At 34.4% G+C, this 21,963-nt stretch overlaps 1 protein-coding gene across 2 annotated transcripts; it reads right to left on the bottom strand.

Annotated features, from left to right (window-relative positions):
* Window positions 1-1,271: 1,271 nt before the first annotated feature.
* Window positions 1,272-20,066, bottom strand: LOC128229283 (poly(A) RNA polymerase gld-2 homolog A-like). Of its 2 annotated transcripts, none has more exons than XM_052941111.1 (14): window positions 20,046-20,066; window positions 16,462-16,619; window positions 16,066-16,324; window positions 11,069-11,189; window positions 10,642-10,756; window positions 10,259-10,350; window positions 9,768-9,831; window positions 7,719-7,785; window positions 7,379-7,455; window positions 5,471-5,599; window positions 5,073-5,119; window positions 3,671-3,801; window positions 2,355-2,467; window positions 1,272-1,793 (listed from the first exon to the last, which is right to left on the bottom strand). In XM_052941111.1, the coding sequence occupies exons 2-14, from the start codon at window positions 16,610-16,612 to the stop codon at window positions 1,654-1,656; spliced, it is 1,506 nt and encodes a 501-aa protein (XP_052797071.1). In that variant the 5' UTR covers window positions 16,613-16,619; window positions 20,046-20,066; the 3' UTR covers window positions 1,272-1,653. The 2 variants fall into 2 exon arrangements, with proteins under 2 accessions (XP_052797071.1, XP_052797072.1); XM_052941112.1 differs by having other exon boundaries at window positions 19,976-20,064.
* Between the last annotated feature and the right edge of the window lie 1,897 nt (window positions 20,067-21,963).

Here is a 21,963-nt window from a genome sequence, read left to right on the forward strand (position 1 = left end):
TAATAAATGTACTTTTGTAGAGGGTCACCCAAGGAAACTTCCTGTAAAGTTTCATTGAATTTGGACTGGTAGTTTCAGAGATGTTTTTTTATAGCAGAACAGAAAGTTGGCCATTTTGTTGTTTTTGTTGTTGATCAATCGTGACCCCTTGTTGTATTTTTGTAGAGGGTCACCCAAGGAAGCTTCCTGTAAAGTTTCATTGAATTTGGACTGGTAATTTCAGAGATGTTTTTTAAAGCAGAACAGGAAGTTGGTTATTTTGTTGTTGTTGTTAATCAATTGTGATCCCTTTTTGTATTTATGCCCCCACAAAGTGGCGGCATATAGGGTTGCCCTTGTCCGTACGTACGTCTGTCTGTCTGTACGTACGTACGTCCCGAAGATTGTTTCCGATCTAATTCTTGAAAACCGTTTGTCCAATCCTCACCAAACTTTAAACACATGTTTGTGACCATAATATCTTGATCAAGTTCGATAGTCATGGAAATCACTTTAGTCATTTAGGAGTTACGGCCCTTTTTTGCCAAAAATACTTCAAAAATATATGTTTCCAATCTAATTCTTGAAAAGTATGTGTCCAATCCTCACCAAACTTTACATACATGATTGTGACCATAATATCTTGATCAAGTTCGATAGCCATGGAAATCGCTTTTGTCATTTAGGAGTTACGGCCCTTTATTTGCAAAAAAAGACTTGAAAAATACGTCCCGAAGATTGTTTCCGATCTAATTCTTGAAAACTGTTTGTCCAATCCTCACCAAACTTTTAACACATGTTTGTGACCATTCTACCTTGATCAAGTTCGATAGCCATGGAAATCGCTTTAATCATTTAGGAGTTAGGGCCCTTTATTTCCCAACAATACTTAAAAAATATCTTATCCGATCTAATTTTTGAAAAGGATTTGCCCTTGTGCAGATTATCCTGAATAATTATTATGGCTTATTTTCTGTGACAAAAAATCGAAGTGGGGGCATCCGTGTCCTATGGACACATTTCTAGTTTTGTAGAGGGTCACCCAAGGAAGCTTCCTGTGAAGTTTCACTGAATTTGGCCAGGTAGTTTCATAGATGTTTTTTAAGCAATTGTTGACGGATCGGTGGACCGACTGACTGACGGACGGACAAGGACAGATCAGGAGCTAAAATGCAAATTACAGGGACAAGCTCTGTAGCCTAGGATTTAACCAGGTTATAATGCAGGCATAAAGGTGTGTTACTGGGCAACATCCTTCAAAAGCAACATGAAAAGTACAAGTGAAAAACAACAACATTTGCATCATTTTAATTTGCAATATACACTGGTAATTACTGAATACTTCTGAACAACATCATTGGCAGGCTAAATATCACAGATGGGCAGTTTCACTGTCTGTCAGAATTTAAATAATTATCAATATAAGCAACATAAGTATACAGAACTCAAAATCACCAAATACAAATATTGCATTCAAAAAACATGAACGGTGCAACAAAATAAAGTATGAATGAAAAATGTAGCAAAAACATAAATGGTATCAAACAAGTACAATATTACCAAATAATGATATCATAAATAACAGTCACACAATCCAGCATGGTAATGTAACAAAAGGAGATAGCACCCTGAGATCAAGAACACGCTCGACAAGTTGCCTGAACCAACACAGCACTAGAACGGAGAACTTAACAATGCATTCACGTCTCGTTTCACACACAATGTTCTGTAGCTGCGGGCAATTACTCTTTGTACACGTGCAAATGTTGCCTCATCATAGCAAGATCTGGCTGTGTTGCTCTTGTCAAAGGGCTCTGAAATGTATAAAGAAGCTGATTTGAATGCTATGAAATCATCTTAACAGAGTATACAGTACATTACTCAGTTTAATACCATGAAATCGATTATTTTTGAGGTGTTCTGTGTTTGTCAGGTATTACACAAGCAATAAACATCCATTCTAATATTTCTAACAAATAGCACAACATGTGTAGTTTAGGCAGAATTTGACATAACAATAACAGACAGAAATACCAAACTTCAAAATTTACTTTCAAGTATGTGGGATTCAAACAAAAAAGCAAGTTCAAAGCCCTGTGGCAATTGTTGGTTTGTATTGTACCATTTACCTCCATTTCAAGGTTATATTTCTAATGCAAATATTCAGCCAGAAAAACAACAACTTTATAAGAAATGTACGACAGACTGAAATTGAAAGCTCACAATCCTGATTTCAAGATAAATACTGGATTTGATAATCCCTGGTGATAACTAAAGTAGAGATGCAATACTCAGCTTCTAAATGGTAATTCTAGACTAGCATCCAAGTATTTGAACCATTTACACCACTGTATAATGTTTATATCATTCCTCACCTTCTACTTTGAGGCATTTCCACATGGTGAGCTCTGCAGGGCGTGTCCAGGTCTTCACCAGGTGGACAGGCAGTCTGATTCCCTGTCGTACACTGGCCACATCTGACTCAAAACTGCAACACAAACAATGTATGGGCGGCATTTAGCATACATTTATAGACACTGTATATATTTCTCTTTTTTCATTTTGTTGACAATTTGCATCTGGATTCTACAAAAAAAATATGAATATATGCACCGATAATAAATACATTGATTATAAATGGTTGCCCAATTTTTAAGGACAGTAAAATCAAACATCAATTTTTGTTTTATCCATGGATTGCAGTCAAAGATTCCATGTGACTTTTGTCTGTGATCTTGACCTTTGATTGACTGACAGTCTTGCCCAAAGTAGGGACCAAACTGGTCAAGAACAACTTACCACTGTAGTTTCATGGTAATAGGTCAAACTGGTTTTGAAACGAGGTGAAGGGAAAGTTTTCATATAGTTAACCATGACGTTATGCCTACCAAGCTCAAAAACAATAAGGGTCATCTACTGGTCAAGGGCAACCTACCTTACCTAGTTATGGTCCTAGCTCAAACCTTTCTGAAGTTACGGTGGGGACAGTTTTCATAAGAGTATTAAGCTTGACCTTGACTAACTAAATTAAGAAACATTAAGGGTTACCTACTGGTAAGTGTTACCTTAAGTTTCATGGTTCTAGGTTACTGTAAACAGTTTTTGAGGTATTGCCAGACTGTCAACAGTCAACTACTGACCTTAAATCAATATGGCTTGACTAATATCACTTTAGTTCCATGGTACTAGGTCTATCTGTTCTCTAGTTATTGTGTGGACAAAAGTTTCATAAGACTGTTGACTGTTAAAGTGACCTTCAGACCCCCCCCCCCAAAAAAAAAAGTTGCGGTCATCTACTGGTCAAGCGCAAAACATCACTTATGTTTTGTGGCTCTAAGTCAAACTGTTATTGAAAGTTAAAAGTTTTCAGAAGATTTTGGACTTTGATCTTTGACCTTCTGACCCTAAAACCAATAAATGTCTTCTACTGGTGAAGGGAACCTGTTGTGCGGACAAGTCTTGGTCTAACTACCGACCAACCAACATTTGAAAAACACTTTGTGGGTACTTGAGTATACAAAATACTGAAAAATTGTTTGTGTAATAGTAGAATAATACCATTCACAAGCAGTAGTTTGTTTTGCATTTTACAAATGTAATAGTACACAACCAGATAAGCATCTTATAATATGACAAATAAGTCAAACTTTAACCTATACACATGTACCAGTATATTTATGTGACAACTTACTCAAACTCGTGTGTGTAGTACTTGAGGAATCCAAGGAAGAGATCCCCGAGACTGTCTGTGTTCTCACTCTTAAACTCAATTTTAACATTCATCTGCAGGTTCCGAACGTCATCACCAAAGTTAAACAGGTCCTGGAAGGTTCAGTTATTCATACGATGTAGTTATTCCAAAGAACTGCATACTTAAAACAGTTAAACACATGATCATAAAAAACAAAATGAGCATGAACATCACTCTAGATATCAGGGATGTGATTGACCTGGCAGCTGGAGGGTTGAAACATTTTTGGCCATGGGTTTATGGGGCGCTCTTGGGGTCAAAAGCACACTGCCGTAGAAGAAAAAATGGCTTTTTAGAAGCTCTTTTGAGGGCTCTCCTGAATTTAAATTTGAAGCAAACTGGTATATCAACTAAAACAACTGAAAGCAACCAAATATTTTTTTTCAGGAAAAAAATATATTTTTTTTTTTTAATTTTAATTATTATTTTTTTTTTTTTGGGGGGGGGGGGGGGGGGGGGGGGGGGGTGTCTCTTGGGCCATGAGATCCGCGGAATTCCGCAAATCCACGGACAAATCATGGATATTGTGTTTCAATGTTTGAGAGTGTTTTCTGTCTTCTCGTTAACTCCAGTATCCCAACGGTTACAAGTTTCAGCCTGTTTATTGCAAGTTGCCCTTGACAACATAGTACAAAAAAGTTCAGTCAGCTACAACTCTTTGGTGCAGTAACGATTACATATTCACTGTATTGTACATGCATTTTTTTGCTTGTTATATCATTTCAATATCAAACATCAGGGCAGTTCATTCCTGTCTATAATATAAGCCCAACTTCTGCTCCCCCATTAAAAAAAATAAGTATATAGTGTTCTCACAAAAAAGTAAAAATTCTCTTTTTAAACAATGACTTTAAAAACAAAAAAGAAGCCTTTATAGAGTTTTTTGTTTCAACTGTGCTTAAATCATGGTTCTTTCTACACTGGACTGGTTACAAAGAGATTGGGGGTTTTAACAAATGGTTTGTATTTTATAGTTTACTATTCAACTTTAAAATCTTCCTCTAAAATGGAAAACAACATGAAAACCTGTCCCCAAAGACCAAAACAAGGGGTTAAAGCCAGATTTATCATTTTGACAATTGTGATCTGAAGCAAAATGAATGCTTATAGAGGAGAAAGTAAATGTTCACACTGGTCTTAAATATAATGCCCTGTACAGAAACAGAAAGGTTTACATTATAAATCAGTAAAATATTCAGAATGCTACAACTACAACAAAACAACATTGGCAAAACCTTGACATGGTGCTTGATACTGTAAATAATTAACAGGCAGATGAACAAACAATTTTGCTTCTTCTAGTGACTTTTTAATGAGCAATGATATCTCTACAATTACTTACAGGATAAAGCTTCTGCACGGAGTCCAACACAGGTGGCTTACAACCAGCTGAAAGGAGCACACAAATCAAGTTTTGTAAATGAATACAGTGGTCATGTGTGGGATACCACAAGTTAACTGCAAAAATGTATATATTATAGTATATGTAATGGTACAAGCACATATGTAGGGGTGAGAGTAAAAAGGATGTAACTACTTCTTTATATAAGAGCTTTAAGCTTTCAACCCCTCAATATGCACATAACTTAAATTTAAATAAGTTTCTAGTTGAATAAGGAAAAACAGTTTTGAACTGAGTTTTCATAGAATATACTTGAAATAAATGTAAACTTCATGTGTGTTTTGTTGAAGTTATTATTTGGATCCTTCCCTTAAATGCAGGCTTCGTATCCAGCTTACCTTGCAAGTAATGTAACACCATGAGGCAGAGGGAGTAGCTGGAAACCGTCTGCTTGGATGCATCATTGATGTCATGGAAACGGGCCCACTTCTTCACAAAAAGCACCAAGGGACGCACACGCCAGTCCACTTGAACATTGTCATTATACAATGAGAATAATAATCTAAAAGATACTACAGGCTTGTGTCATCATTTTGACATCCCCACAATGTACATGTATTTGCTGCCAAACATTCACTCAATGTGGTTTACAGACCAAACAATATTGGAAGCATAATGATACTACATGTATTACAATTGGGGCACATCATTCAAGTGAGGGTTGTTTCTAACAATAACTGAACAAGCAGCTTTCATTTCACAAGACATTTAAGGTATGTGTTGGTATCAAATGAAATATTTTCAGTTAATGCAATGCAAAAACATACAAAACAAGCAAATTTGTTGAATTAATATCCCCCACCTGATTGGGCTAAGTCAAGGAATGGAAATAAATTATTGATGAAATATATATATATGGGTTTGAGTTTGAATGCAACTTTTTGAAATAAAAAATATATCGTATATAATGTAACATTTAGAATTGACCAAGAAACCTACCCGGTAGTTTATGACTCCATGTTACACAGTTCCAAACTAATCTAAGATTTCATTAAGGCAAACATTCTGATCAAGTTTCATGAAAATTGGTACAGATATATTGCAAAAAATATAGCCTCTAGAGTGTCTACAAGTTTTTTTTTTCAAGATTTGACCCAGTGACCTCATTCTTAACCCCACATGACCTACTAGTTTCAAACTATTCCAAGATTTCATTGAGGCATTCTGATTAAGTTTCATGGAAATTAGAGCAGATGTATTGCCTCTAGAGTGTTCCCAAGATTTCTGTAAGATATGACCTAGTGACATAGTTTTTGACCCATATGACACACTTTTAAAACGCAGTCGAAATTTAACCCAAAAGAACATTCTGACCATGTTTGAACTTAATCAGACCAAACACCACCATAAAATAGTATCAGACATGATTTTTGAAAGATTTGACCTTGTGACCTAATTTTCAATCATATGTGACCCAATTTCAGTTAAGTCCAAGATTTCATCAAGGAAAACACTCTGATTAAGTTTCATGAATATTTGACCATATATAATGCCTCTAGTATGTTCCAAAGATTTTTCTAAGATTTGACCTATTGACCTAGTTTTTGACCCCATGTGACCCACTTTTTTTAAGTGGTCTATATTTCATCAAAGGGTACATCATGAGCAATTTTGAACATAACTTGACCAATTATTACCATGATAAGGTTCTGGACAAGATTTTTCTAAGATGTGACCTAGTGACCTAATTTTTTATCATATGTGACCCAGTTTTATTTATGACCAAGTCATCAAGGAAAACATTCTGATTAAGTTTTATGAATATTTGACTTTGAATAATGCCTGTTACAAAGATTTTTCTAAGATTTGACCTAGTGACCTAGTTTTTGACCCCAAGTGACCCACTTTTAAAAGTGGTCGTGATTTGATCAGGGGGAACATTCTGACCAAGTTTGAACATTTTCTGATCAATGCCTACCAAGATATGGTACCAGAAGGACAGACGGAAGGACAGAATGACGGACGGCCAAAACAATATCTCCCTCCCGAAATCTTCGATTCGGCAGGGGATAATAAACATTCTTCCACATAAACTTATGAACCCAGAAAATTCTAATCATCTATTCACCATTAATTGAGGAATATAACTGCGGAAGATAAACTCTGCAAATATTAAGATTTCTTTGTATAAAACAAATCTGATAACTCCATTAGCAATAAATGGATAAGTCCCACATTAACATACTGTATTCCTTAGTCTTTCATGTGCTGTTCACAACAAAAAGCCTATGTTAGGATGTACATACTGGAAGCGTAGTATCTGAGTAGGTGTGTGTTTCTGATGCCCACTGGGTTGTTGATGTTCAGATCACACTCAATACTCCTGGAACAAAATGTCAATCAAATTCTTAACTTGTTTCATGATTTGCTGGTAATTAATCAATTAAATAACATGAGAGAACAATTATGTTTTTGTATTTTCTTATAAAAAAGATCAACACAAAAATAATATAAAATTTAATGCAGTTAATAACATGAAAGTGAGAAAATAGATAAATTACAGAAACATCCATAAATAATTCATGTGAATGCATGTATACAAATATGATCAAACAGTTTTGAAAATCTTTGAAGTCCAGTACATACCGCAAACTGTCCTTGAATTTGAGAATTGGGACCTTTGCTCTTATCACCTGAGATTGTTGAACAAATTCTAGAAATAACAAGAATTGTCACAGTAAATGATGAATGCCCTTGAAGTGCCATCCGGTTCAATGTATAATGATAAATTACTAATATTCCTACATTCAAGAAGAGCTATCATAAACTTGAAGCACATGCCAGTCCAAATAAAAGATGACATCAAGTGTGGGGGAGTGATGCAGTAAAGGAAGGGACATAGGTTTTGCACCCGACACTTATTTATGTACCAAAAGCATGTGCATTTTAATTTTCCTGCTGTTTATGATAAAGTTACAGGCCCACCATAACAAACTGAACTGCATATATGTGTACTGTATATACATATATGCAGCATTCCATAATGATTAAAATCTAAGTATCAGGATCTAAAATTCCACTGTGCATGACAAGGTTACATCCTGAACATGACCAATTACCGGTATGCATATAAGCAGCATTACATAATGAAAAAACCTGCACGGGTGGCCTTGACCTTTGAGGTCGGGATGTGGATCTTGCAAGTGACATGCCTTCTTTATGTACTGAACATATGTGCCAAGTTCTAATAAAATTTCCCTCTGCATGAAAAAGTTACAGCCTTAACAGAGAAAACAGAGAGACGTTAATATGCCCGACTTAAGGGCATAAAAAGTTACGGTATGCTCAAATTGTGTTTCCCATATAAGGTAATACTGTTTCTAAAATGTATTTCTAACTAATAACAACTTTGTCATTAAATAACAGGGATACTAATTTTACAATACATATACATGATTGTATGTATCTTGATGTAATAAACAGCTTTATTCGACTTGTTAATCAACAAGAGCCGTCGTAAGACAGCGCGCTCCACTACTCCGCTTTGACTTAGAATACAATAACGATGTTATAATACCAAGTTTGGTCTCTTTATGTCAAACCTAACTAAAATTATTTGATACATAAGGTGACTTTGATGCTGCCCTCCCACCAGCCCGCCCAAACAATGACGCAAGTCATTCAAATAACTTGATTTCCCATTATGAAAATGTGGTTAGGAATATACAAATATGCCTTTCAAAGGAAAAAAAAATCAAAAAAAATCAAGGGCCATAACTTGTAATTAGGCTTAAAACGGAGTTAATATGTTTCTTGTTGTAAGATGGTCGTAAATAATTTTGAATTTTATTAAGTGCATTTAATGAACGGTATAGAAGTTTTTTTATTAAAATCCCAACTTGCCCTTAACTTTTACTTGCCTAAAACATTAACCTCAGTCAATCAGGGGCCATAACTTGTATTAAGGATATGGAGTTATGTAACCTCATTGGGTGATGGTCCTGAACAATTGTGTGAAGTATTAAGTCAATTGAATGAAGGGTATAGAAGTTATTCAACAATATCCCAACCTGCCCTAAAACTTTAACTTAAGTTCCATAGGCAATCAGGGGCCATAATTTGTATAAAAGATAATACGGAGTTATCTAACCTCCTTATGTGATGGCTTCTGAACAACTGTGTGAAGTATTAAGTCAATTGAATGATTGGTGGGATTGGAGTTTTAAGTGAAAATCCCAACTTGCCCTAAAACTTTAACCTGCCCTAAAACTTTAACCTAAGTCAATCAGGGGCCATAACTTGTATCTAGGATAATATACAGTTATGTAACCTCATTGTGGGATGGTCTTGAACAACTGTGTGAAGTATTAAGTCAATTGAACAAAGGATATAGAAGTTATTAATAAATATTCCAACTTGCCCTAAAACTTTAACCTAAGTTCCATAGTCAATCAGGGGCCATAACCTGTGTAAAGAATAATATGGAGTTATCTAACCTCATCATGTGATGGCCCTGAACAACTGTGTGAAGTATTAACTCAATTGAATGTAAGGTATTGGACTTATAAGTGGAAATCCCAACTTGCCCTAAAACTTTAACCGGACGCCGACGCCAGGGCGAGTAGTATAGCCCACCTATTCTTCGAATAGTCGAGCTCAAAACATAATATTTGAGGAAACAAGATGCACACATACTTGATCTCCGTAAAGCATTCTGTATTGCAATCAGGATTTCAACTGCTTCCTTCTTCCCTTCAATCTGCAGATGAACAAAAGGATGCGAGTTCCATACAAAAGGTGTTATCAAACAAGAATAAAGTGGGGAAAATAATAATAAATCACCATCAGCAACTGATTGAGCTTAGTTCAATTAGTCACAGTTTGTAGTTGACAGATTGTAAGAGATTATATTTTCATATATAGAATTGTTTGCGTTTTCAAAATTCAGTGGTTGAAATTTTGCCAAAGCCCGCAAGTTGAAGCGTGTAAATAATAATACCAGGCTTGCTGAAAGCCTGAATTCTACAAAAGTATAGCTTGTTAACATTTTCATAAGCCAAGAACTTTAGTAAAGATTCGGGCTTGTTGGTCTGTAAATCTTATTTTGATGATAAACATATGGACAGCTGGCCAGTGAATTAAAATTATCCAAAAACATTCAAGTAGACCCAATGGACACTGGATACCTGTTGTGCAGTGACCATGAGACAGAGGTCCATGTCACTGGTCTGCGTCGCAAACCCACTCATAGATGATCCCACCATGTACAGACCACTGTCTGGAACACAAGAAACGTACATAATAGTGTACAACCTTATTTAATACAGTGTATCTCACCTGAGTATGCTAATTGCTGTATACAGAAAATATTGCCATTACGGTCCATTATGCATATATCTTCACTTTGAATATGTAACTTCATATCTATTCAAAACAAAATTGGCAAAAAAAATGTAAGGACATACATTGTCAGGAGGATTTGTTTGAAAATTTTGAGATTGAGAACGCATCTTAATGCAAACTCGTATTAACAGACAGTTAAGTATAGTATGATTAAGAAAAGGCATACATGGGAAGACCTCCTTGAAAACTGCATACAAAGCATTCCTCAGATCTACTTTCCTCTCATACATTGAGTCAGACTGCTTGTTGCGCTCAAAGTACTTCCATATTTCAGCAGTAATCTGCAAAAATCAACATTTTTTCTTTGTTTAATCAAAAACTTAGAGGCACTAATTCATTTATAATCACAAAATTTATCTCAGCAAATAATTACAACAACCATAGTAACATTTTAAAAATTCATTACTTTATAGTTGGACAAATTTTGAGCTGTGTCTCTAAAATATTAGCTTGGAAAAAAAACGAATGAAAATATGCACAGACTTGGTGCCATTTCATCAAAAGATGAATTTCCCAAGCTATTGAAAACTATTTAAAATACTCCTGAGTAAGAAATTGCCCCCTGGAATTCTTAATAAAATGACCCCACTTACATTAGCATTAGTGTCGTTTTTTGAGGCTGGAGGCAGCGTGGCCCGCAGTTTGTCTACTACCCGTTTCTTCTTCATGTCTGGCTCATCCTTCCTCTCCTTCTCACCACCAACATGCCCTCGCCTGGAAATGGAAACAAAATGTCCTCTTACCATTTGTTAAAAAGACTTGCAATGTATTGTTTTATAAACTACACATACGTGAAAATGTCTAGTGTAAATAATCGAGGGCTCAACGCAACACTATTGTAACTCATTTTTTCAAATTTTACAGGAGGTTGAAAAAACTTCACAATTTTTTGTATTATACATATTTTGAAAGATTCTTAGTATATTTGTCTTTGAAAGTAGAATCAATTTAATAATCCAAATAGAAATTTGAAATATAGTGTTGTGTTTTTATTATATTTGAATAAATATTAGTTACAATAGTGTTGCCTCTGAAAATGAGAAAATATCATTTAATTTTTCAACGCAACACAATTGTAACTGAAGTTGCAATAGTGTTGCATTTATCTTTTTTTACCAGTTTTCCAGTTATATTTACAATTTGCAGAGCAACACAATGATTTTTTTTTTTTTAAGTTGTGCTTACATATTAATTTAAAACATAGCTGAAAACACATTTAATTTCTCATAGTTCTTTGTAGTTTTAAGCTCGACTATTCAAAGAATAAGAAGAGCTATACTACTCACCAAAGCGTCAGGGTCGGCGTCACCCCTTGGTTAAGGTTTTGCGTGCAAGCACACATAGGTTAATATCTCAGCAACTACTTGAGGTATTGCATTGAGACTTGATCCAATGGTACTCAACCATCCAACCTACTTAAATAACCCAGCCCCAATATCACGCAAATACTTAAGTCAAATCTCAATCTCTATCTCAACTCATTTTACCACATAGAAGCATCGTATTATTCAAAATTTTGCATGTTTTCATACTTTTTGTAAACATATTTTCTCTTGAGTATTTGATAAAAGGCAATGAATTGAACTCAAGTACATTTTTTGGCAATAAAAAAGTTTTCAATTGGATTCGAGACCAAAGGTTTGATCAACATATTCAATGAAAGAAGGCGTTTTAAAAAAAATGTGAAAACATATTCTTGTTTCCAATAAATTTTGTATATTATGGTTAAATGAGTTGAGATTGAGTTTGAGATTTGACTTAAGTATTTTCGTGATATTGGGGCCAGGTTAGATACCTCTAGTTTGCATTTAATGCAAATAATTGCCCTTTATTATTCGACTTAGAAAATCTGGTTAAGGTTTTGCGTGCAAGCACACATTGGTTAAAATCTCAGCAACTACTTGAGGTATTGCATTGAGACTCGATACAATGGTACTCAACCATCCAACTTACTTAATTAACCAGGTATGATAACTCTAGTTTGCATTTAATGCAAATAATTGCCCTTTATTATTCAACTTAGAAATTCTGGTTAAGGTTTTGCGTGCAAGCACACATAGGTTAAAATCTCAGCAACTACTTGAGGTATTGCATTGAGACTTTATACAATGGTACTCAACCATCCATCCTCCTAAATTAATCAAGTTAGATAACTTGCATTCAATGAAAGTTGTCAAAACGTTCAATCTGTGAGAGTGCAGCTTTAACAATCTGACTTTTTAAAAATATTTTATAACATGATGTTGCCATCATAAAATGCCCTGTAAATCATAGAAATGCAATTTATTATATAAATAGAATATCCCATTCGTGGTCATTTAAACAAAATTTATTAAGTTATGTTTACTGAATTGTCAAAAATTGATAGAAAGTTTTCACAGCTTACGGTATTTCAATCAATTTTAGAAAACTTTAATAAATAAATGAAAAATAAATTCCTTATTGAACAAACACTCATGCTATCCTCTATGTTTGGCAAACGGGGAATACACTGAAATCACAATTAGGCATTCAAATTAATAATCTGATGTTAAACTAATACATCATAATATTAGCATCGTTGGCAACTACAGTACTTTTTCTGTTAAATTTCATACACAATGAAGCATAGCGATGTTGATCTGACGATGAATAATTAGATATAAATAAATTAATTTATAGATTTATACTTCTATAAATGATCTCATAATTTTCATATGTTCTAATTTTTAAAGAACACTGTACTAGTGGCATAGTACTGTTTTGGTTTAATAGTTAATTTGATTCACAGAGATTATAAGTATCTACCATAGCCGCTCGTGTAAGATTATAGGTTCATCCCGACCCTCGCGCAGGGTGTTTTGCGGGGACTCAGTAAACCTCGTCTTACACTCTCAGCCATGGAAGATACTTATAATCTCTGTGAATCAAGTTCACTTCCTTCTGAGGACCATGATATAGCTTATTTGATAAAAGAAGTTATTTGGCCTCTCTGAGGTATATGATACCATCCTTATTTCATTGTATTTGACCTTTTCATTATCTTCATTTATTGAAAAGTTTTTCACATTGCTTGCAACCTGTTTAATGTCTAAAATGTCAGTCGTACTCATTTCTTTCACAAAATATGGCCTTTCATGTGATGCAGTTGGACAATTGCTGCCCACTACCCACTTGTATACACACCATCATGTTTTGATGCTCTCTCAACTTCAGCATGTATTGAATCTCCTTCATTTTGTGTATAACCTTTTTGCAAATAATTATGTGTGATTGTCCATAGTTTGCTGCTCCCCCTTTGCAGGAGGCTACTGGTAGCCTTGCCATATGGCAGCTACTGAGTTTGCAACACACTGCCAGTCACATCCTTTATGGGAAGCGTGTCCCTGGTGTTTAGAATCTTGCAACATATTATCTGTTTCCTAGATACAAAAAATGGATTAAATATTTTATAGGATGTTGTTATTATGGATGAAACCCTTTTTTCAGAAAAAGTAGCATTTTTTCAGCAAATACTTCTATTATCCCACAGAACCTTAACAAATCGGATGGAATGCAAATATGGCATATTTCTAAGAACTTTTATGAAAAAACATTAAATTGACCGGACTAAATGACTTGTATCAGGGTCTTATAACAGATTTGTTGACATTGTTTGTACCGTATTAACATTTTAGGACACTACTAAATGATATTTTTCCTAATTAGGTCAATTATAAAATTATTTGGACCATAGTATTAAAAAAGTGAGTGGGTTTTTTTAAATTTCCGTTGTATTGCATTGGGATGTTATATAACACCTGAACTACATGTACCAAAATGTCATGGTATTCACTTAAATAGATTATGGTTCTATGGTGTCAGGGCCACAAAATTAAAGTTAAATCTGTAATAAAATTGAACTATTAATAAAACAAAAAAATAATTAAAGAAAATGTTTAGAATGGTTACACATATTAATCTTCATATACAGTACAGCCAACTATTAAAAAAATAAAAGAAATCAGTTTATTTTTACCTTGTAATGAACATAACATAATAATATTTTTCTTGTTATTTAATTTATAATTTCATAAGATATTATTTCAATAAGAAATTGTTTATATGAAAAGTAAAACACTTCTGTATAAAGCGCAAGCCTCTCAAACATTTCTATGAATTATTGCAATATTGACACAAACTTTAGTGAACACTAATGATGTGATATGATTCTTACCCTTTATCTTGGGATAATACACATGTTACTATAAATAATAACATTTCACTATTGAAATTCGTTCCCGTAATAATGATTATCGTCCCAACCTGTGAGATTATTACGATTATTGCATAATTGCCCGATGAGAACGAGAACGTAAAGACTGACATCAATTTCACGTTAATAAGAATGGCCGCTGTATACTTGGAAGGCTAACATTTTGTTTCAGTAATGAGTACTACCCGAAACTGTACCAGATGTTTACATCCGTTAAAGGTCATAAAGCACTGAGGCAAGGAAATGTTTTGTAGAAACGTTGTTTTTTTACTTTACTCGCTGAGAATTTTTAATCATTCCAGCAGAATGGCTAGTCATTTAAGTCGAGATGCTTATGAAATTGCTCCTAGGCTTGACGACCCTGGCTGTGCCCACCTTATAATTGAAGTGAACAACCAAAACAGCCAATGTAAAACATGAAATATTTGAAGAATGAGAATATTGCAGGCTTATTCTGAAAACACGTATGAAAAGGTTTGCTAATGTGATTTCCAGTCACTCGTTATTTTTCACAGCTAATGCCATTCAAAACCATTTTGTTATTTTACATTTTTAAAACGTTAAGACTTAAGTCACTATTGTACGTATGCTAATCATAATGCATAATTATCCTTTATTGTTCCACAAAATCATGTTCTTTAAATCCATTTGAAATCATTGACAAATGACAAAACATATGTATTATACAGGATAATAATGGTTGACCATGGCTTTTGGTTGATAATTGCCCCAGTGAAAATAATTATTTCTTCCACTGGGGCAATTATCAACCAAAAGCCATGGTCAACCCTGTATAATTCTATAAATAAACTTCATACTGTTATTGATTTCTTCCATACTTGAAGTTGTAAAGTTGTAATCTACTTACTATATTTAGCTTCTTTTCCAAGAAACTGATGATGTAATCAAACATTATGACATCATAGTGATATAGTATAACAGAGTTACAATAGTGTTGCACTGTGACATTTATCCAAAGTGTTATATGCAACACTATTATAACTGGAGTTACAATAGTGTTGCAATTTGGAATTTAACACATCAGAGATACAATTAGGTAGCAAATATTTTTAAAGATACACTTATTTTAGGAATACATCTAAAATATTTTATGAGTTAATGCAGCTTAACAAAATACACTCAAAAATGCCAAAAAGCTAAATTCTGTAAAAATTGCAGTTACAATAGTGTTGCGTTGAGCCCTCGTTAAATGCTCATATAAGTTTCATTTGCTTCCATTTCAGCAGATAACAAGTAAAGTAGATCATTGTCCTCACATAAATTAAAAACCATGTTTTTTCTAAACTAGTAATAAGCAATTTACTGTCACTAGTAGTAGCATATTACAAGTATTACTTGAGCGGTGTGCTGACTAGAGGGTTGGGTCGGAGCCTGGTGGTGTTTCTGATGTGTTTAGTGGCATTGTGACTTCGACTGGTTCCTGGCATGCCAGAATACTGGTCTCTGGGCCTAGTGGAGCTTGGGACTGGATATACCCGTGGGGACGATCTTGTTCGGCTGGGCCCGGCACTGGAACTGCTGCCATAACCTGACCCCATGCCATGGAAATTCATACTGGGTGCATTGTTCCACTGTACTATACCTGCTGAATAACCTGAAGGGCGAAAATTGCAACAAATATCAGTACACACACAAACTTGTTTTAGTTAGGCAGAACAGTAATCAATACTTACAAAATAATTATATCACTATAATTAAGGAATTAATTAAGTTATATTTAAACATGTATACCTTGGTTTAATGGCTGTTGGTAGGGAAGCTGTCCAGAGTAAGGCATCCCTACGCCCATCTGTGGTTGCTGATTTTGAAATAAAAACTGGGTTGGGACAACATGGGAGTACGGCTGAAAATTCCCACCTCTTGACGGGCCTTGATTATACATGGTTAACCTGGAAGTAAAAACTTGACAGTACACAAATAGAAATTTGGCAATATGATTATGTGGATATACTTACATGTATTACATACAGTTATAATGTGGGTTATTAAGAACCAGCCATCCCATTAGCTCAGTCATTCAAGTTCCTCACAGCATGTGGTGTCAAGAGTCAATTGTGTCTGGAGAACCTGGATCATGCTTTAATACAAGGGGAGGAGTAAAATCTACCTTTATTAATGTTCAGGGATAAATACCAGTTGCCTTTAAGCTAAGTCTGTAGGCTACTCTACTAGCACTTGTCAAGCTTAGGTGCATCAGGCACTGTTTCAGCAGACCCGGAATAAAATTATGTTGAGAGTTGGACTTTGTTAATACTTATCCTATAATACCAACAAAAGAGATCAGGTTAATATTACAAGTAAACTGGTTCCATCTGATAATCCTCTTTTCCAATTTACCAAAATTAGACAACGCCTACTAGTGTTAGTATTTTGGAAAAGGCCTTTAGGCTGAAACATCAATATTTAAAAGAGTTAAAAAACATTGTAAAGATGTCAGGGTTACTCTTGCTTCAGAGCCACCAATGTGTCACAAGGATAAAACAGAAGTTTCAAGATGATTTCTTCCATTAATATGCAATGAAACACATGTAAAAACACACAGGTTTAAGATTAAACAATTAAAAAAAAATTAAGGATGACTATCCCTCACAAATGTTTTAATTGGCATTTGCGCGATGTTGTACACATATGTATCATTTTAACCCCACTTGTTTGGAGCAAGGCTGACCTTGACAATGTTCACTCATTTTACCTTCAATTTAAGAGAGGTTTTGTATGAAAACTGTCAATTTGTTCTGCAGTTAACGCAGGTAAAAAGCACTTCTCAATGACCAAAAGACAAGGAACATTTCTTTTTAATTTTAGTTGTAATTTGAAACATCTCTAAAGTTCAACCTTGTATGTTGAAGTAAAAACAATCATAGTGTATTGTCTGATGTATGTTTTGCTCATAGTAATTTATGGATAACATTTAAGTTTCAACCAAAATTGCCAAATTTAGTGTTGCCGTAAGTTTCTTCATCGGGATCACATGTGCATGCCATGGGAGGTGGGTTGGTACTTGAAACTGTGAATGGTGTCTTCAGGAATTCTCAAACTGTAAAATTCGTCTGCTGGCACTATCTAAATACATCACAATATGATTTGTATCAAGAATCTTCTTTGTGTTTGTTTCAAGTTTCCTTTTGAATGAAACCTTAATAAGCCAAAATTGGTTGCAACTGAGTGATTTTGCTGGGGAAAGTCTATGCATACTGCTCCTGTCCCTCTAATCTGTGTTGTTCTCCATAGTAAGTATTGTATTTGCTATATAATTTCTATCTGCAGAATAATATGATCATTTGTCCAGTATTTTTCTCTCTCATTTCTTATGGCATAACAATATGATTATTTGTGCCAGAGCTGCTGAAATATGACAATTTGCTAGTTTTGACCATGCCAGACCTTTGTCAATAACTAAAAATGGCTAAATAAACCGGTCTGATTATTTTTATAACTTTGGTCTAAATTGGCTATGTCAATAGAAAATGTAACACAAAAACCTTGTTTGTCATCAAACATTCCCAAACGCATGTATTGTATAGGGACTTTCAACATTGTTCAGTTTGTGGAATATTCAATTGTTAAAAAGAACCATTACTGTTTAAAAACGGTTTTAAAGAAAACTTAAGAAGCACATGAAGAATAAAGACAATTCTTGTTTCTATCACTCCAATTTTGCTGACAATTATAATTATGCAGGTTTCAGACTACTAATATAATTAAATTCCCCATATATTCTATAGACAATTGACCATTTTTGCACGTGAAATAACACTGATTTATAGTGCTTCACAACCCCTAACACCATTCATGGAGAAAGTTCCTCATGTGTACTAAAGCTGAATCAACATTAGAAAAAAGTTACTTTTCTTAAAAGTAACAGAAAATTAGTTGAACATTTATAACCATTATTCGATAAAGTGGCCAAATCTGGTGTACGTGTACAAGCAAGGTGGTGAAAATGTTAACAAAAAAAGTAGATCTAGAAGATCCAGCATTTTTGGCATGTTTTTGAAATCACAAACCATTCAGCTTCAAAACCTATAAATATGGAAAGAAGCCAATGGTCTGAGATGGTATTACCTAGTCCAAATAATTGTACGTTGATGGATTTTTTTTAGATTTTTGATAAGGCAAATCCTTCACGTACAAATTGTTTAGTATCAAAGGTGGGTAGTTGTTCCGATCAGGATTCCGGGTTAAAGCATATAGCGTCTATAAAATATCATAAAAACAAGAAATATTATCAGATAATGTTATTTTATATTAGTTCCGTACACAATTTTTTTTATTCAACTTATAATTATGAATTTGACGGCTTTTCTTCATTTCATTCTGTCAAAACATAACGATATATACATGAAGGGCACCTGCAAGGATTTAGGGCACAGTTTTAAATCGCTCGGAACATTTCGGCCATGGCCGAGTTGTTGCTCGGAACATTTCGGCCATGGCCGAGTTGTTACGATTGTATAACGAGGTCTATCTCGAAGCTTTGTCGGAAGAGGCCGAGTTATTACGATTGTATCGAGTTGTTCCCCTTCCCATAATTGTTATCTGTGTCAGTCAACTTTCGTTTTATTGGAAAGGTAAACAACTTGTTTTAATGCATTAAATGCTTGTTTAGTGCAAAATAACATTTCACTTACATGGCAAAATATGAATATAACTCTTTATGATCAATTTCAACCATAAAATACTTCACTTACAACAATTTCAATATTTTTAAAACACCCCCGTTTTTTGCACATTCCCGTTTAGACGTTAGGGATTGGAAGAATCCCGTATAACACGTCTATTATTTTAGACTAGGTATTACCAGTCTTTGATTCACTGTCAAGTGTCAATTAAAAGAAATAAGGTATTTTACTGTGATTAGTCATTTAGGAATAAGTGTAATTTGCCCTGCAAATCTTTTGGATATTGTTCAGCTATGATTACATATGAAATGGCTCAACAAATTATTATTCTTGTGATGTGCAAAAAAACGAAAGACCGGACTGGCAACCCATTAGAAATTGAGTCTGAAAATCGGAATAGTTTGTTCAACAATCAATCAATCGTGACCATATTTCAATGGCAATGAATGACTGTTTTAGAAATACGCAAGAAAAGACACCACATTCCAAAATTATCTAAAAAATATTGGTACGAATCAAAAGAGTACGAATATAAAATGATTTTTCTTCGAGACATCAAGATAATTTACAGGCATTTAGTGTATTGAGCCGTTATTATAACTAATTATATAATCATTTAATACCTCTCTTATTGTTATAAGAAAGTAGTTTGGTAGTTAAGACAAGATCTTTTCACAATTTTGTTGCACTTACTTTCGCTCCAAAATGTCGGTGCAAAACACCCTTCGTTTATGATATTTGCAAAATGGTTAGAATAAACTATTTCATTTCACTTACATTAGGTATTGGCCCAGTAGCCAAAAAGGTAAAACTTACTCATTCTTAAAGCACAAAAGGTTTAAAACCTAACAGAGAGAAAAGGAGAGATTCAAAAACGCTACAATACAGAGCTGAAAGAAATACACGAGGGCGTCAACCCGCCTCTTGCCATATTGTTACGCCGGATACCGCCCCAATTTGGATGGCATCCCGGCATTCCATGATAGACGGCACGCTGGATAGTTCTATTTTATCACACACTGCATACGGGCGCATATGAAAACACATAAATGTAGTAAAGATAATGATTTTCATGTTTAAATTTCTTGCAAAAAAACAAAATTTCCTGATTGACAATAATAATAGGGTTTGAAATGTCTTTAATATAGGGGTGGAACTGACGGTCTTCACTAGGCTGATAAAGTATTAAAAATAAGGGTTAAAAAGTATTCTATATAAGGATTGATCAGTCCGACCTGGTAGCGACTGAAAAGTCTTCAAACTAGGGATTGAGAAGACGAAGTGTTGAAACGTTAATATTATATCTTGCCTTTGTTGGATAATACTTAAACATAGGTATTAAAGACCAGAAGATATGGCCCATGACCACAGTTATCTGCCCTCCGTTGACCCCTCCGTTGACCAATTTCCGGATGTCAATACTGAAAAAAGAGTGCATGTGTTCAAGTATCAATATACTATTACTGTTGAATGAAAGAGAAGGAACATATGTGTTCTTTTTGCGTAGTTCTTAACATTTCCAAATAGTTCAGTGTTTTTACTTCTTCTTTCATTAAATATAGCAAGCGTGCTTTATTATATTCTAAGAACAAATTGCCAAAATCAATGTACGTGTTCTAATAAATACTTGTATGTTTTATATTTTAGAATAAGAAACTGTCATCTGTCGAAATTTCAGACTTATATATATATATATATATATATATATATATATATGAGTCTGAAATTTCTACAGATATATATATATATATATATGTATATGCATTCTTTCTGCTTTGCATGCAGATGCACTGTTTTTTATATCCCCGAGAAGGAAGACAAGATATATGGAGTCTGCATGCATACTTAAGCCTCAGACACCAACAACGTACATGGGCCATACGTGTACCAAAAAGAGAAATCCCTTTCCGTGATCACAAAATTTCATGCGCATTGCATGCGTTTTCCGGTCTCTATTAATAGCAACATGACTGAACCATTTAAAAATAGGGCTGGAAACACCAGGTTTTTCTTGTTTACAAAATTAAAATGCATTTGTTAAGAAAAGGCTTTCGATAGAATCAAGGCGAAGCACCAACTAACACTTGCTGCAATTTGTGTCAGTGGAACCTCCAGTAACCCCCCCCCCCCCCTCCGTGCATATTCACCCATTTGTAAACTACGTGTGCAAGCGAATACTAACATAATGAAAACAAATATTGCAGCGCACATTGTTAAAGTATGTTACTATGTGAACCGCAGATGTTTTTGCTACGCGTATTTGTGAGTTCTACTCTTACAGAAATAATGGTAAACGAATGAAACTGGGATTAAATCACTTTTAATATGTGTATCTAGGGTCCCCTTTACTAACTTCGAATAACCTGGACCATATATGCGTGAACCTTATAATATAAAACAAGCTAATCTAATATGTTTAACTTACTGTAATGCATACTAGTATGTTATACGTTTTCGAATAACAGGTATATTGGTTATGGTCATTTTTTCAGATAGTCAATAAATGTTTAATATCTAGCATTCATTATAACCACGACTAGTGCTTCGCTTCAGTATATTAACATGGCAGATAATAAAAAAGGATTGTTCGTCCGCTTACATTCTTAAATTA

This window comes from Mya arenaria, chromosome 3 (genome assembly GCF_026914265.1).
Source record: "Mya arenaria isolate MELC-2E11 chromosome 3, ASM2691426v1".
Classification (NCBI taxonomy): Eukaryota; Metazoa; Mollusca; class Bivalvia; order Myida; family Myidae; genus Mya; species Mya arenaria.